We start from the raw sequence: 15,531 nt of genomic DNA on the forward strand, positions 1-15,531 counted from the left end.
AATGCGGTTTCAGGAAACGGCGGTCCTGCACAGATGCCATATTTTCTGTCCGTCTGCTACAGCAGAGGTGTAGGGAATTCCAACAAGACCTACGTCTCTGCTCTATTGACCTGGTCAAGGCCTATGATACCATCAGTAGGCCTGGGCTCTGGGTCGTTCTTCATGCTTTTGGAGTACCTGACCCTCTGCTCATGATCATTAAGGACCTTCATGATGATGAGCGGGCCCGGGTAAAACTACGTGACCGGGAGTCAGAGCCATTCCCTGTACACCTTGGGGTGCGACAGGGATGTCCTCTGGCTCCCACATTATTTAACATCTATTTTGACCACGTAGTTCGTGAAGCCTTCAATAGCTGTACCGGGGGAATCTCCATATGGTACAGATATAATGGGAGGCTGATCGATGTCCGGGTGCGGTCAAGGGATGGCTCCCTATTGCTCAACCACGTTATTTATGGTGATGATTTGGTAATAGCTGCTCAGTCAGAGGAGGAGTTGGAGACGCTGCTGCTGAGACTGGAGCGTGCCACTAAGAGGCGGGGCCTTACCATCAGCCCCACCAAAACTAAGCACCTGCCTGGGTATTTTGTACCATCGGACACTCCACCCCCACAACTCCCAATCGGTGATGGGGCAGTTGTGGAGAGAGTGGAGAGTTTCCCATACCTGGGCAGTGTGCTTATGACTGGCTCCAGTTTAACAGCAGAGGTCTCACTCCGAATCAGTCGAGCGGCAATATCTTTTCATCGGTTGCGTAACGCTGTGTGGAAGCTACCTGGTCTGTTGCTCCGCACTAAGCTTCAGGTCTTCTCGGCCACAGTCATTCCCTCCCTTCTCTACGCTTGCGAAACGTGGACCCCCCTAATGGAACATCTTCGCCGGTTAGAAACATTTAGGCTGGCCTGCCTACGATCCATCCTGGGTTTAACCAGACTGGATTGTGTGAGGAGCTCACAAATCCTTGAAAGATCTGAGCAAGGTCCCATCGGTGAGCTCCTCCGGCGGGCAAGGCTGCGATGGCTGGGTCATGTAGCCCGCATGCCCAGCCACCGCATGCCGAAACAGCTTTTGTTCGGCCGGATCAAGGGGGCTAAGCGGGCGCGGCACGGGCTAGAGAAGAGATGGAGTGATGTGGTACAGGAGGACGTAGAGCTGAGTGGACTTGCCGATGACTGGTACCAGCGGTGTCAAGATCGGCCTCTGTGGAGGAGGCTCGTGAAGAATACTACTGGGCAGTTGGAGGTAGTCGCCCAACAACAACAACGGAGGGTGGAGGAGCGATGCTCAGAACAACGAGCGGAGCGCCGGGTGGCTAAAGCACAGCAGGTTGGCACAGTAGGGGGCACAGGTGGTGCATCAGCCAGTCATCTCAGTCGACCCGTGGCACCTGGGTCTGCCCCGTGACCTCCTGCCAGCGGGCGTTCGACACTTCACGTGGCCTCAGGGTGCACATAGCCTGGCACAAGCGTCGTGGTGACGTCACCGCCACTTAGTGGCGAATGGCGGTTGTTGTTGTTTTCTCTGTGTGTCTGTCTCTGTGTGTCTGTCTCTGTGTCTCTCTCTGTGCGTCTCTCTCAGCTTGTGCGTCTCTCTGTGTGTCCGTCTCTGTGTGTGTCTGTGTGTGTGTCTCTCTCTGTGTGTGTCTCTCTCAGCTTGTGCGTCTCTCTGTGGTGTCTCCGTGTCTGTGTTTTGTCTCTCTCTCAAGTCCAGCTCTACCTGACGACGTTTCGCTTGCGTTGCAATCGGAACGTCGTGGACTCTGTTATTACATTCGCCTTTCTTTCTACGTTACTTTACCGAAAGAACCAAAGTGTAACAACGACAACAACAAAGACAACAACAACAACAACAATAAAGACAACAACAACAACAAAGACCCCCCCCCCCTCACGGTGTAGCGCGTCGCCGTTGACCCCGGGTAAGCGAGGCGCTCCAAACCGAACCCCCGGGGCCGCTGCTAACGCTGCGCGCCGATTGGCCGATGCGATCCCCGACAGCGGCGCGCCCCCCCTCGGTGGCGACGTGAGAGAGCGAGAGGAGCGGGCGAGCGAGCTGCGGTGACGGAGCCGCCGGCGGCGGCGTTGCCGGCGGCGGCGGTGGAGTCGGCGGCCTTGCCGGCGGCGGCGTTGCCGGCGATGGCGGAGAGCCTGGAGGAGGCCGTGCCGTGCGGCTTCTCGCTGCTGCTGCCCGCGCGGCCGCTGGCGAGGCTCTCCGAGTACGCGGCGGTTCCCCAGCGGCTCGCGGCCTTCCACGGCGAGGTGGTGCCGCTGGTGTTCGTCGTGCGCTACGCGGGCCGGCGGCGGCGGCGCCGGCGGGGCGGCGGCGAGCCTCGGGCCGCGGCCGCGGCCGCGGCCGCGGCGGCGGCGGAGGGAAGGGAGTCAAGCGACCCGGTGGGAGGTCCCCTCGGGAGGGACGCGGAGGGTGGCGACGAGGTGACGGTGGACGATGACGAGGAGAAGGAGAAGGAGGAGAAGGAGGACGAGGAGGAGGACGAGGAGGACGAGGAGGAGGAGGAGGACTCCGCCCTCCGAGCCGTCTGGAGCCGGATCTCGCCGGAGCTCCGAGCGTCCGCCGGGGTGACGTCGTCGCGAGCCGACCGGCGGGACGGCACGGGCGGGGGAGGCGGAGGGGCGGCGGAGGAAGACGGCCAAGAGGGGGGGGAGGAGGGGGAGGAGGGGGGGGAGGAGGGGGAGGAGGGGGGGGAGGAGGGGGGGGAGGAGAGGCCGACGCGGAGGCCCTTGGCTCCCGGGTTCCGTCACTGCCGCCCCCTCCTGATGCACGGAGACGTGAGGCCGGAACAGCTCCAGGAGGTACGCATGGCTCTGACGAGGATGATGACGATGATGATGATGATGGTGGCGATGGTGATGGCGATGGTGATGGCGATGATGGCGATGGTAATAATGATGATGATCGTGATGCTGATGATAGTGATGATGATGGCGATGGCGATGGTAATAATGATGATGATCGTGATGCTGATGATAGTGATGATGATGATGATGATGGCGATGGAGCTGATGATGAGAGGGATGATAATTTTAGTGATGAAGCTGCTGCTGATGATGATGATGCTGCTTATCATAGCGATGATGATGATGATAGTGATGATGCTGCTAATGATGATAGCGATGATGCTGATGCTGATCAAATTGATAATGATGATGCTGCTAATGACGATAGCGATGAGGCTGCTGCTGCTGCTGATGATGATGCTGATCATAGTGATGATGATGATGATAATGCTACCTGCTCCTGTCATTGCCGCTCAAACCATAGGATATTTTGAACCGGCCCTGGGCCCTCCTCTAGGTCGACTCAGCCTCAAATTATTGGCGTTCCCCGGTAGCTGCGTGTAAAAATCGCCGCGAGTGATAGGCAGGCGGCCGGCGACGGTGCCGGCCACCCACTCCTCTCGCGTGCCGAGCCGACCTTCATAGGCGCTGCTACTCGCTGACGGCGCTTACCAGAGGCTACCGCATCGCGCGCTTTCAGATGCTACACTACACTATACACTACTACACTATACACTACTACACTATACACTACTATACACTATACTATACTATACACTACTATACACTACACTATACACTACACTACACTATACACTACTATACACTATGATACACTACACTACACTATACACTACACTATACTATACATTACACTATACACTACACTATACACTATACACTACACTATACACTACTATACACTACACTATACACTACACTATGCACTACACTATTCACTATACACTACACTATACACTACTATACACTATTATACACTACACTATACACTACACTATACACTACTATACACTACACTATACACTACACTATACACTACACTATACACTACACTATACACTACACTATACACTACTATGCACTACACTATACACTACACTATACACTAATATACACTATACACTACTACACACTACTATACACAACACTATGCACTACACTATTCACTACACTATACACTACTATACACTATACACTACACTATACACTACACTATACACTACACTATACACTACACATCATTATCGCCGTGTGGCGCTGTCAGATTGCGCTGCTGCTGCTGCATGTGGCCGTCTGGAACGCTCTCTCCCCTTCAGACGTTAGGACGACAACGGGGAACTGTGAAGCCACTTTTACATCGTCATCATCGTCATCATCATCATCATCGTCATCATCATCGTCTACATTGACGAGCTCGTTTGTTTACAACAGCTGCTGCTCAAAGTTATTGTTGTTGTGTTGAGTGTTGTCTCTGCTTGTGTGTCTCCCTGTGGTGTCTGTGTGTCTCTCTGTGTGTCTCTCTGTGGTGTCTCTGTGTGTCTCTCTCTGCTTGTGTGTGTGTCTCTGTGTGTGTCTCTCTGCTTGTGTGTCTCTCTGTGTGTCTGTCTCTGTGTGTGTCTCTCTCTGCTCCCCGGCACCTTTCAATCGGCTACGTACGGCGGTGCCTATGGGGCACACGTACGCGCACACACGTACGCGCACACACGTACGCGCACACACGTACGCGCACACACGTACGCGCACACACGTACGCGCACACACGTACGCGCACACACGTACGCGCACACACGTACGCGCACACACGTACGTGCGCACTTGCCCCGACAGTCTGTGGAAGGCTTCACGGGGGAGCTTTGTCTTTGCAGGAGGAGAGGGAGGTGCTGCCGGGGGAGGTGATCTTCTCTCTGCGAGTCAGACTCGACAAACTCCCCATCGGAACGACCAGGGCCAAGGTGAGAGAGAGTGTGGGTGCGAGTGTGTGGTTGAGGGTGTGAGTGTGTGTGCTAGTGTGTGTGTGTGAGTGTGTGAGTGTGTGCGTGAGTGTGTGTGTGTGTCAGTCAATTCGGTCATCTCAGTCAGCCGACCCGTGGCACCTGCTGGTTCTGCCCCGTGACCTCCTGCCAGCGGGCGTTCGACACTTCACGTGGCCTCAGGGTGCACATGGCCTGGCACAAGCGTCGTGGTGACGTCACCGCCACTTAGTGGCGAATGGCGGTTGTTGTTGTGAGAGAGTGTGAGTGTGTGTGTGAGGGCGTGTGTGTGAGAGAGTGTGAGTGTGTGTGTGAGTGGAGGCAGTCGCCCTCCAGCAACAACGGAGGGCGGAGGAGCGACGCTCACAACAACGAGCGGAGCGCCGGGTGGCTAAAGCACAGCGGGTTGGCACAGTAGGGGGCACAGGTGGTGCATCAGCCAGTCATCTCAGTCAGTCGACCCGTGGCACCTTGGTCTGCCCCGTGACCTCCTGCCCGCGGGCGTTCGACACTTCACGTGGCCTCACGGTGCACATAGCCTGGCACAAGCGTCGTGGTGACGTCACCGCCACTTAGTGGCGAATGGCGGTTGTTGTTGTTGTCTGTGTGTGTGAGAGTGTGGGGAGCGGTAGTGCAAATCACCCTCACTTAAATCCAAGTTCCCCGCGCAAGCCGTGGCACTTTTGACCATCGTCATTATCCGAGTCCTGTGCCGATGGGCGAGCGACGAAGCAGCAGCAGCAGCAGCAGCAGGCGCGGACGTTAGCCGGAAAATCCCGTACGCCACAAACCTTCACGCATGGCGGCTCAGGATATTGGCCGTTCCCTCGCTGGGCCGGAGCGGCGGCGGCGGCGAAGTCCGGGCAAGCACCCCCGAGCGACTGAGCATCCCGATTCAGGGTCACCACGCTGCTCACCCCCCGTCGTGAGGAAAGGGTTTCGGGCAGGGGTCGGCGACCGATGGCTCGCGAGCCAGATGTGGCTCTTTTGATGACTGCATCCGGCCCGCGGATGAATCTTCGCCGACGTCTCTCGTCGTGTTAGGACTCATCGTGTTAAGAAACGTCGGGCCAAGATTCATCTGCGAGCCAGATGCAGTCGCCGAAAGAGCCACAGTCTGGCTCGCGAGCCATCGGTTGCCGACCCCCCTGGGTTAGGGGAAAGGCACCCCGAACATTGCCTGCTTCAAAGCATGCTCTTTGGTTCTATTCGGTAAAGTCACGTGGGTAAAAAGATAAAACAACAAAAATCACGACGTTTTTCGGCCAAAACGCAAGCGGCCTTGTGTTGTGGCCGAAACTTCGTGATTATTGCTGTTGTTTTATTTTTTACCCGGCGTGACTTTACCGAATAGAGCCAAAGAGTGTGGATCCTTGCAGTCACGAAAGCTTTAAATCTAGAATTGGCTTCAAAACATCCCGGCCAGCCCACCGCAGCCGGCGGGATCCCCCCCCCCCCCCCCCCCCCCGTACCTGCGGTCGAAAAATCAAATTGAATGAATGAAGACCAAAGTGAAAACCCACTCACTGTTGGGCGACCTGGAACGTGCTGCAACTTTGATGGACATCGCCCGGATCAAAAAGACCTGAGAGACGCTACCGCCAGGCACATTTGTGGATGTTGCTGCCCTTCGTTAGATCCGACTGGCCAATGCCGGACAGGTGACCGAAGTGGGCGCAGGTTCCACGTCCTTCTGGAGCGGACGAGGCCAGGAGGAGAGACGTGATGCTGCTGTTGGTTTTGCAGTAAAACAAAAACAACCAAAAAACAAACACCTGGCCAACCATCTGGCAAGCCAACAACCCAAGGGTTGTGAACGACCGTTTAATGACCCTAAAGCTCCACCTGTTGGGTAAAAAATGGAGGCCACCATCATCAGTGCCTATGCCCCGACCATGACCAACTCGGACGAGATCAAAACCAAGTCTTTTTTTCTTTAATGACCTGGGAGTCATTATTGCTGTCACAGCCAGCCCTGACAAACCCCTAATACTTGATGACCTCAATGCCAGAGTTGCAAGTGACCATCAAAAAAATGGAATGGGGGTCATAGGTGGCACACGGCATTGGAAAATTGTAACAGCAACGGCCTTCTGCTGCTGAAAACACGCTCTGAATTTGACCTGCTCATCGTCCGGCACGATATTCCAGCTACCAAAACGCACCGCCGGCGCTCGATCGACTCCGTCGTCGTGAGGAGGAGGAGGAGCGACCGGTGGACCAGGGCGATGCGTGGTGCTGAATGTAGGGACCGACCATCGCGTCGTCATCTCCAGACTTAACATCCGGGTCAAGCCTCCCAGACGCCCACAAGGAACGAGAGACGCGTCAAGCGTCTTAACGTCACCTCGCCTCCCAACAGCGAACGCGCCAGACTGCCCGTTTGTTTGGGGCTCTAGACCAGGGATGGGGCAAATTTTTTTGACTCACGGGCCACAACGGGTTCTAACATTTGACAGAGGGGCCGGGCCGGGAACCAGATGGATGGAGTGCGTGAGCTTAATATAACTGACGTGTTAAAAAAATCATCACGCCTTTTAACGGGTAGCCCTATACACCACACTCCCGGTCAAAGTGCGCCATCTAATGTGGAAGTGGGGGGGCATTGCAGGAGAAAGGTAAAATTTAATTTAATAATAGTAATAATGATATTTGGACAAGCTCGGCGGGCCGGATTAAAAAGCTCAACGGGCGCCGCACTTTCCCCGCGCCTGCTCTAGACCATCGACCTGGAGTCTCTGAGCTTAGACGCTGAAGGCAGACTGGACTGCCTCCGTGCCTACTCTAGACCATCGACCTGGAGTCTCTGAGCTGAGACGCTGAAGGCAGACTGGACTGCCTCCGCGCCTACTCTAGACCATCGACCTGGAGTCTCTGAGCTTAGGCGCTGAAGGCAAACTGGACTGGCCCATGTGCCTGCTCTAGACCATCGACCTGGAGTCTCTGAGCTTAGACGCTGAAGGCAGACTGGACTGCCCCCGTGCCTGCTCTAGACCATCGACCTGGAGTCTCTGAGCTTAAACGCTGAAGGCAGACTGGACTGGCCCACGTGCCTGCTCTAGACCATCGACCTGGAGTCTCTGAGCTTAGACGCTGAAGGCAGACTGGACTGCCCCTGTGCCTGCTCTAGACCATCAACCTGAAGTCTCTGAGCTTAGTCGCTGAAGGCAGACTGGACTGGCCCACGCGCCTGCTCTAGACCATCGACCTGGAGTCTCTGAGCTTAGACGCTGAAGGCAGACTGGACTGCCTCCGCACCTGCTCTAGACCATCGACCTGGAGTCTCTGAGCTTAGACGCTGAAGGCAGACTGGACTGCCTCCGCGCCTACTCTAGACCATCGACCTGGAGTCTCTGAGCTGAGACGCTGAAGGCAGACTGGACTGGCCCCGTGCCTGCTCTAGACCATCGACCTGGAGTCTCTGAGCTGAGACACTGAAGGCAGACTGGACTGCCCCCGCGCCTGCTCTAGACCATCAACCTGGAGTCTCTGAGCTTAGGCGCTGAAGGCAGACTGGACTGGCCCACGTGCCTGCTCTAGACCATCGACCTGGAGTCTCTGAGCTTAAACGCTGAAGGCAGACTGGACTGGCCTCGTGCCTGCTCTAGACCATCGACCTGGAGTCTCTGAGCTGAGACGCTGAAGGCAGACTGGACTGCCTCCGCGCCTGCTCTAGACCATCGACCTGGAGTCTCTGAGCTTAGACGCTGAAGGCAGACTGGACTGCCTCCGCGCCTACTCTAGACCATCGACCTGGAGTCTCTGAGCTGAGACGCTGAAGGCAGACTGGACTGGCCCCGTGCCTGCTCTAGACCATCGACCTGGAGTCTCTGAGCTGAGACACTGAAGGCAGACTGGACTGCCCCCGCGCCTGCTCTAGACCATCAACCTGGAGTCTCTGAGCTTAGGCGCTGAAGGCAGACTGGACTGGCCCACGTGCCTGCTCTAGACCATCGACCTGGAGTCTCTGAGCTTAAACGCTGAAGGCAGACTGGAGTGGCCCATGTGCCTGCTCTAGACCATCGACCTGGAGTCTCTGAGCTGAGACGCTGAAGGCAGACTGGACTGGCCCACGTGCCTGCTCTAGACCATCGACCTGAAGTCTCTGAGCTGAGACGCTGAAGGCAGACTGGACTGCCCCCGCGCCTGCTCTAGACCATCGACCTGGAGTCTCTGAGCTTAGACGCTGAAGGCAGACTGGACTGCCCCTGTGCCTGCTCTAGACCATCGACCTGGAGTCTCTGAGCTGAGACACTGAATGCAGACTGGACTGCCCCTGTGCCTGCTCTAGACCATCGACCTGGAGTCTCTGAGCTTAGACGCTGAAGGCAGACTGGACTGGCCCACGTGCCTGCTCTAGACCATCGACCTGGAGTCTCTGAGCTGAGACGCTGAAGGCAGACTGGACTGCCCCCGCGCCTGCTCTAGACCATCGACCTGGAGTCTCTGAGCTTAGGCGCTGAAGGCAGACTGGACTGGCCCACGTGCCTGCTCTAGACCATCGACCTGGAGTCTCTGAGCTTAGACGCTGAAGGCAGACTGGACTGCCCCCGTGCCTGCTCTAGACCATCGACCTGGAGTCTCTGAGCTTAAACGCTGAAGGCAGACTGGACTGGCCCACGTGCCTGCTCTAGACCATCGACCTGGAGTCTCTGAGCTTAGACGCTGAAGGCAGACTGGACTGCCCCTGTGCCTGCTCTAGACCATCAACCTGAAGTCTCTGAGCTTAGTCGCTGAAGGCAGACTGGACTGGCCCACGCGCCTGCTCTAGACCATCGACCTGGAGTTTCTGAGCTTAGACGCTGAAGGCAGACTGGACTGCCTCCGCGCCTGCTCTAGACCATCGACCTGGAGTCTCTGAGCTTAGACGCTGAAGGCAGACTGGACTGCCTCCGTGCCTACTCTAGACCATCGACCTGGAGTCTCTGAGCTGAGACGCTGAAGGCAGACTGGACTGGCCCCGTGCCTGCTCTAGACCATCGACCTGGAGTCTCGGAGCTGAGACACTGAAGGCAGACTGGACTGCCCCCGCGCCTGCTCTAGACCATCAACCTGGAGTCTCTGAGCTTAGGCGCTGAAGGCAGACTGGACTGGCCCACGTGCCTGCTCTAGACCATCGACCTGGAGTCTCTGAGCTTAAACGCTGAAGGCAGACTGGACTGGCCTCGTGCCTGCTCTAGACCATCGACCTGGAGTCTCTGAGCTTAAACGCTGAAGGCAGACTGGACTGCCTCCGTGCCTGCTCTAGACCATCGACCTGGAGTCTCTGAGCTTAGACGCTGAAGGCAGACTGGACTGCCTCCGCGCCTACTCTAGACCATCGACCTGGAGTCTCTGAGCTGAGACGCTGAAGGCAGACTGGACTGGCCCCGTGCCTGCTCTAGACCATCGACCTGGAGTCTCTGAGCTGAGACACTGAAGGCAGACTGGACTGCCCCCGCGCCTGCTCTAGACCATCAACCTGGAGTCTCTGAGCTTAGGCGCTGAAGGCAGACTGGACTGGCCTCGTGCCTGCTCTAGACCATCGACCTGGAGTCTCTGAGCTTAAACGCTGAAGGCAGACTGGAGTGGCCCATGTGCCTGCTCTAGACCATCGACCTGGAGTCTCTGAGCTGAGACGCTGAAGGCAGACTGGACTGCCTCCGTGCCTGCTCTAGACCATCGACCTGGAGTCTCTGAGCTTAGACGCTGAAGGCAGACTGGACTGCCTCCGCGCCTACTCTAGACCATCGACCTGGAGTCTCTGAGCTGAGACGCTGAAGGCAGACTGGACTGGCCCCGTGCCTGCTCTAGACCATCGACCTGGAGTCTCTGAGCTGAGACACTGAAGGCAGACTGGACTGCCCCCGCGCCTGCTCTAGACCATCAACCTGGAGTCTCTGAGCTTAGGCGCTGAAGGCAGACTGGACTGGCCTCGTGCCTGCTCTAGACCATCGACCTGGAGTCTCTGAGCTTAAACGCTGAAGGCAGACTGGAGTGGCCCATGTGCCTGCTCTAGACCATCGACCTGGAGTCTCTGAGCTGAGACGCTGAAGGCAGACTGGACTGGCCCACGTGCCTGCTCTAGACCATCGACCTGAAGTCTCTGAGCTGAGACGCTGAAGGCAGACTGGACTGCCCCCGCGCCTGCTCTAGACCATCGACCTGGAGTCTCTGAGCTTAGACGCTGAAGGCAGACTGGACTGCCCCTGTGCCTGCTCTAGACCATCGACCTGGAGTCTCTGAGCTGAGACACTGAATGCAGACTGGACTGCCCCTGTGCCTGCTCTAGACCATCGACCTGGAGTCTCTGAGCTTAGACGCTGAAGGCAGACTGGAATGGCCCACGTGACTGCTCTAGACCATCGACCTGGAGTCTCTGAGCTGAGACACTGAAGGCAGACTGGACTGGCCCACGTGCCTGCTCTAGACCATCGACCTGGAGTCTCTGAGCTGAGACGCTGAAGGCAGACTGGACTGCCCCCGCGCCTGCTCTAGACCATCGACCTGGAGTCTCTGAGCTTAGACGCTGAAGGCAGACTGGACTGCCCCTGTGCCTGCTCTAGACCATCGACCTGGAGTCTCTGAGCTGAGACACTGAATGCAGACTGGACTGCCCCTGTGCCTGCTCTAGACCATCGACCTGGAGTCTCTGAGCTTAGACGCTGAAGGCAGACTGGAATGGCCCACGTGACTGCTCTAGACCATCGACCTGGAGTCTCTGAGCTGAGACACTGAAGGCAGACTGGACTGCCCACGTGCCTGCTCTAGACCATCGACCTGGAGTCTCTGAGCTGAGACACTGAAGGCAGACTGGACTGCCCACGTGACTGCTCTAGACCATCGACCTGGAGTCTCTGAGCTGAGACGCTGAAGGCAGACTGGACTGCCCTCTTAGACCGTGCTGCATTCTGTGCAGCCCTCGAAGCCACGTGGCGTTCCCCGTAGCGAAACGCATCGGGGTTGGTATCGATGAGAGCGATGCAGAAATCCGAGCAACTCCTTGACGAAAAAAACGTCGCCTGCACGAAGCATACCTGCACGACAGCGGCTCAAGCGTGACGAAAACCCCCCCTTCCTCGACATCCGCAGGGTTCGTCCAGCGGAGGATCGGAGCCATGGCCGCGCGCAATAAGCCGAGGGGACTCAGTCCTACGCTGACCGTGACAACACCGAGTGCCTCCGTGGTGCGCTCAAGCAGGTCCTGTGGGTCCGCAACGCTCGGGAAACTTCACCTCTCCTGAACGCGGACCGGGGGCGACGCTCGTCACGGGGAAGGGCAAAATGCTTGCAAGGCTGGGCTGAACAATTCAGCGCAGCACCTCGATCGGCCGTCATGCATAAATGCGGAGGCAATTGGGAGACTGCCTCAAGTGGAAATCAACGAGTCCCTTGCTCTCCTACCATCCATCGAGGAGAGCAAGCGAAGCCATAAGCCTCCTCGCATCAGGCGGAGCTCCAGGGTCCGACGCCTTTCCGGCGGAAACCTACAAGGCCGGCGGGCCTCGCTTAGTCGAGAAACTCGCCGGCCTCTTCCGGTGCCTGTGGAAATTCGAAAGCCGTTCCCCACGAGTTCTCAAGGATGCCCCGATGATCCATCTCCGTCAGAGGAAAGGCACTCACTCGGCAGGCCTGTGGCAACCACAGAGGCATCGCCAATGCTCCTCATGAACCGCCGAATTGTCCGCCCCTAGACCAGTGACTGCCACCTGAGAGTCGGCGGGGTTTTCCAGGAAAAGAGACCTTGCGGAAACCACTGCCGTGGCATCTACTTGCCCGGCAGTTACAGGAGGAATGCCGAGAGCGGAATGGTGATCTGCGCGTCGTAAAACCTCGTGGATTGCGAGTATCACGGCGAGCTGAACATTTTTTTAAAATGAATGTTAATTTGACAAACGAGCGAGGGTGTCAGCGATGCCGGGGCTAGCGCACAAGTGCACGCTCCACTCTGCCGGGAGTCCCCCGCAAAGCAACGAATGCGAGGGACTCCCCTGAAAGCTGCCTTGAACGGAGCTTCGGATCCGACCTGTAAAAGCTGGGAAGCCCCCCTAGCTCAGGAACCGACCTTCAGTTCCAGTTTATTTTTTGGTGTATAGCCCCCGTGAGCCATCCGGCTCTTGTATCGGGTGCGACCGCAACAGACCAACGGAAAAACAAAAAACACGACCGAAGAAAAACATCTTGAAGTGACTTTGTGTGTGGGTGCGTTGACTGTGCGCAAAACGGAAAATCCGTGGGGGAAAAAAAACCAGCAGAAATATTCCTGAAAAAAGCGCCGTGTACACCAACAACGCGTCTGTGCAAAACATCCCAGTGGGATTCAAGTCAAACAACAACAACAACAACCACAACAACAACAACAAGACAACTTTAGATTAAGGCCGTCAGTCGAACTCCGTACTACAACAAAACTAACACGTCCAAACCAAACAAAAACGTTTTCCAAATCGCCAAAAAAAATATGAAGCCATCATTGCAACGTAACAGTTGATCACGGGGACTGTGAGCGAATTTTTTTTTTTACAATAAACTACATAAACTACATAAACAACATGTACCACCAAACTCTTTGGTTCTATTCGGTAAAGTCACGTTTACATTTTAAATTTTTTTAAATGTTTTAATTTTTATTGTTGTTGTTGTTTTATACTTTTACGTGACTTTACCGAATAGAACCAAAGAGCATGGATCCTTGCAGTCACGAAAGCTTCAAATCTAGACGTGTGACACCAAATCCCTGCAGCCATAGCTGGGTTGCACGAGTCACCCCACAACAGCAGGGGCATCGGTCGGAGTATCAAACATTTTTTCTCTCGAGAAGAAGAAGAGAAGTACGGGACGGTGCAGGCCTCCGTGAGAGCGGAGGTACCCCGTGACCTGTCCAGGTGTTGCCGCGGAGAAATCCGGGGCCCCGGATTGGCCTTTTTCAGCCACCTGACCACTCGTCAAGAACCCACCACCAACTACGATGGACCCGGCGACCCGGGTTCGATTCCCGCTCACGGCCAACAACAGCCGGTGACGATTATCTGGATCGGTCCTGGGCCTCCCCTAGGTCGACTCGGCCTTAAAATTGGTACGTGGTGCGGTGGTGTAGTGAACACCGCCACTGGGGGAGACAAAGGCGGCCTGGAGCGGTGCTGGTAACCACCCACCCCCCTCGTGTGCCACAGTGCCGGTAGCCTTCACAGGTGCTGCTCGCTAACAGCACTTGCCCCTACAGCCTGGTAGAGGCTACACGGGGGATCTTTGTCTGTGTCTACCTTCACAGGTGCTGCTCGCTATCAGCACTTGCCCCTACAGCCTGTTAGAGGCCTCACGGGGGAGCTTTGTCTTTTGTTTGTGTGTGAGTGTGTGTGTATGAGTGTGTATGATGAACATCCGTGGAGGGATGCAGGCAAAGCCGATGAGTCAGATGCCTTCTATGACCTCCTGTCACAGGTGCTGGCTAAAGTGGCCCCTCGGGATAGAGTCATCATGTTGGGTGACTTCAATGCCCGAGTTGGTCATGATACTGGCACCTGGTCTGGAGTGATTGGAGGGCATGGGCCAGATCAGCTCAATAACAACGGTAGGAGGCTGCTAGATTTTTGTGCAGCCCATGGGCTTGTAATTACCAACACGCTGTTCCGGCATCGGCGCATCCACACAACATCATGGATGCATGCCGGGTCCAAGCAAGAACATCTGCTGGACTACATAGTGACGGACCAGCGAATGCGAGCCCATGTCCTTGACACCAGGACCTACCGTGGAGCTGATCTGCCCTCTGACCATCGACTAGTCATCTGTAAGATGCGCCTGCCATTCTTCCACTCCGGTGGTGGGTGTACACCCAGGACCCCATTCCAACCTAAAGTGGCCTGGTCTCAGTTATCTGATGAAAGTTGCAAGCGAGAATTTCATCATCGCTTGCGGCTGGGATTGGCATCGTCCCCGACTCCTCCTGATGTCGAGGGTAAATGGGCGAGGTTTAGGACTGTGACTCATGCAGCTGCAATGGCTGCTTTGGGTACGCGGTCCAGACCTCCCCAGACACCCTGGATGACAGAGGAGTTGTTCAGGATGGTTGAGAAAAAGCGACAGGCCCACTGTCATCGGCTACAGAATCCCACGTCAGAGAATGAGGAGGCTTACCGCAGCCTTCGCTCGGAGGTTCGGAGAGCCGTGAGGCGCTGCAAGGATGGGTGGTGGTCGCGGGTTGCTGAGGAGATGGAGTCTGCCTCAGTGGCCCGTGATCACAAATCTCTATTTAACTCCATCAAAAAAGTAACCTGCAGCGCCACACCTATTACCATCATTAGGGGAAAAAACGGTGATCCAATTTCCGACCCCCAGGAACAGGTTCGCAGATTTGCTGAGCATTTCTGTGAGGTCCTGGGGGAGGGAAAATCCCTCAGCCAGGAAAACATCGTGGCACAAAGTGAGGATGACCCTGCTGAGGCTGCGGTGCCTCAAATATTGGATGAAGTCACCCCCTGTGAGTGGCTGGCTGAGGTGCCATCTGCTGAGGAAGTATTGAAGGCGATCCGGAGTCTGAGACCAGGAAAGGCAGCGGGCAGAGATGATCTCCCAAGCGAAATGCTGAGGGAGGGTCGCGTTTGTGCACAGACTGCCCTATATGACATCATAACAACAGTCTGGACCACTGGACGGGTTCCGCAGGATTGGAAGGATGCCCTGGTGGTCCCCCTTTTTAAGAAGGGGGACCGCACAGACTGTAACAACTACAGGGGCATCTCACTCCTCAGTGTGCCGGGAAAG

General features: G+C 56.2%; 1 protein-coding gene across 1 annotated transcript in view; it reads left to right on the top strand.

Moving 5' to 3' along the window:
• The window catches only part of TRAPPC14 (trafficking protein particle complex subunit 14), a 71,881-nt gene that overhangs the window by 11,758 nt on the left and 44,592 nt on the right, over positions 1-15,531 (top strand). Inside the window, exons 2-3 of the mRNA XM_076058044.1 lie at positions 2,000-2,812; positions 4,684-4,770. Coding sequence (XP_075914159.1) covers positions 2,138-2,812; positions 4,684-4,770 — 762 coding nt within the window. The 5' untranslated portion in view covers positions 2,000-2,137. The remainder of the gene's footprint in view (positions 1-1,999; positions 2,813-4,683; positions 4,771-15,531) is intronic.

The sequence above is a fragment of the Petromyzon marinus genome (assembly GCF_048934315.1).
Source record: "Petromyzon marinus isolate PM22_M1 ecotype Great Lakes invasive population chromosome 67 unlocalized genomic scaffold, UKy_Petmar_22M1.pri1.0 chr67_unloc.6, whole genome shotgun sequence".
Classification (NCBI taxonomy): domain Eukaryota; kingdom Metazoa; phylum Chordata; class Hyperoartia; order Petromyzontiformes; family Petromyzontidae; genus Petromyzon; species Petromyzon marinus.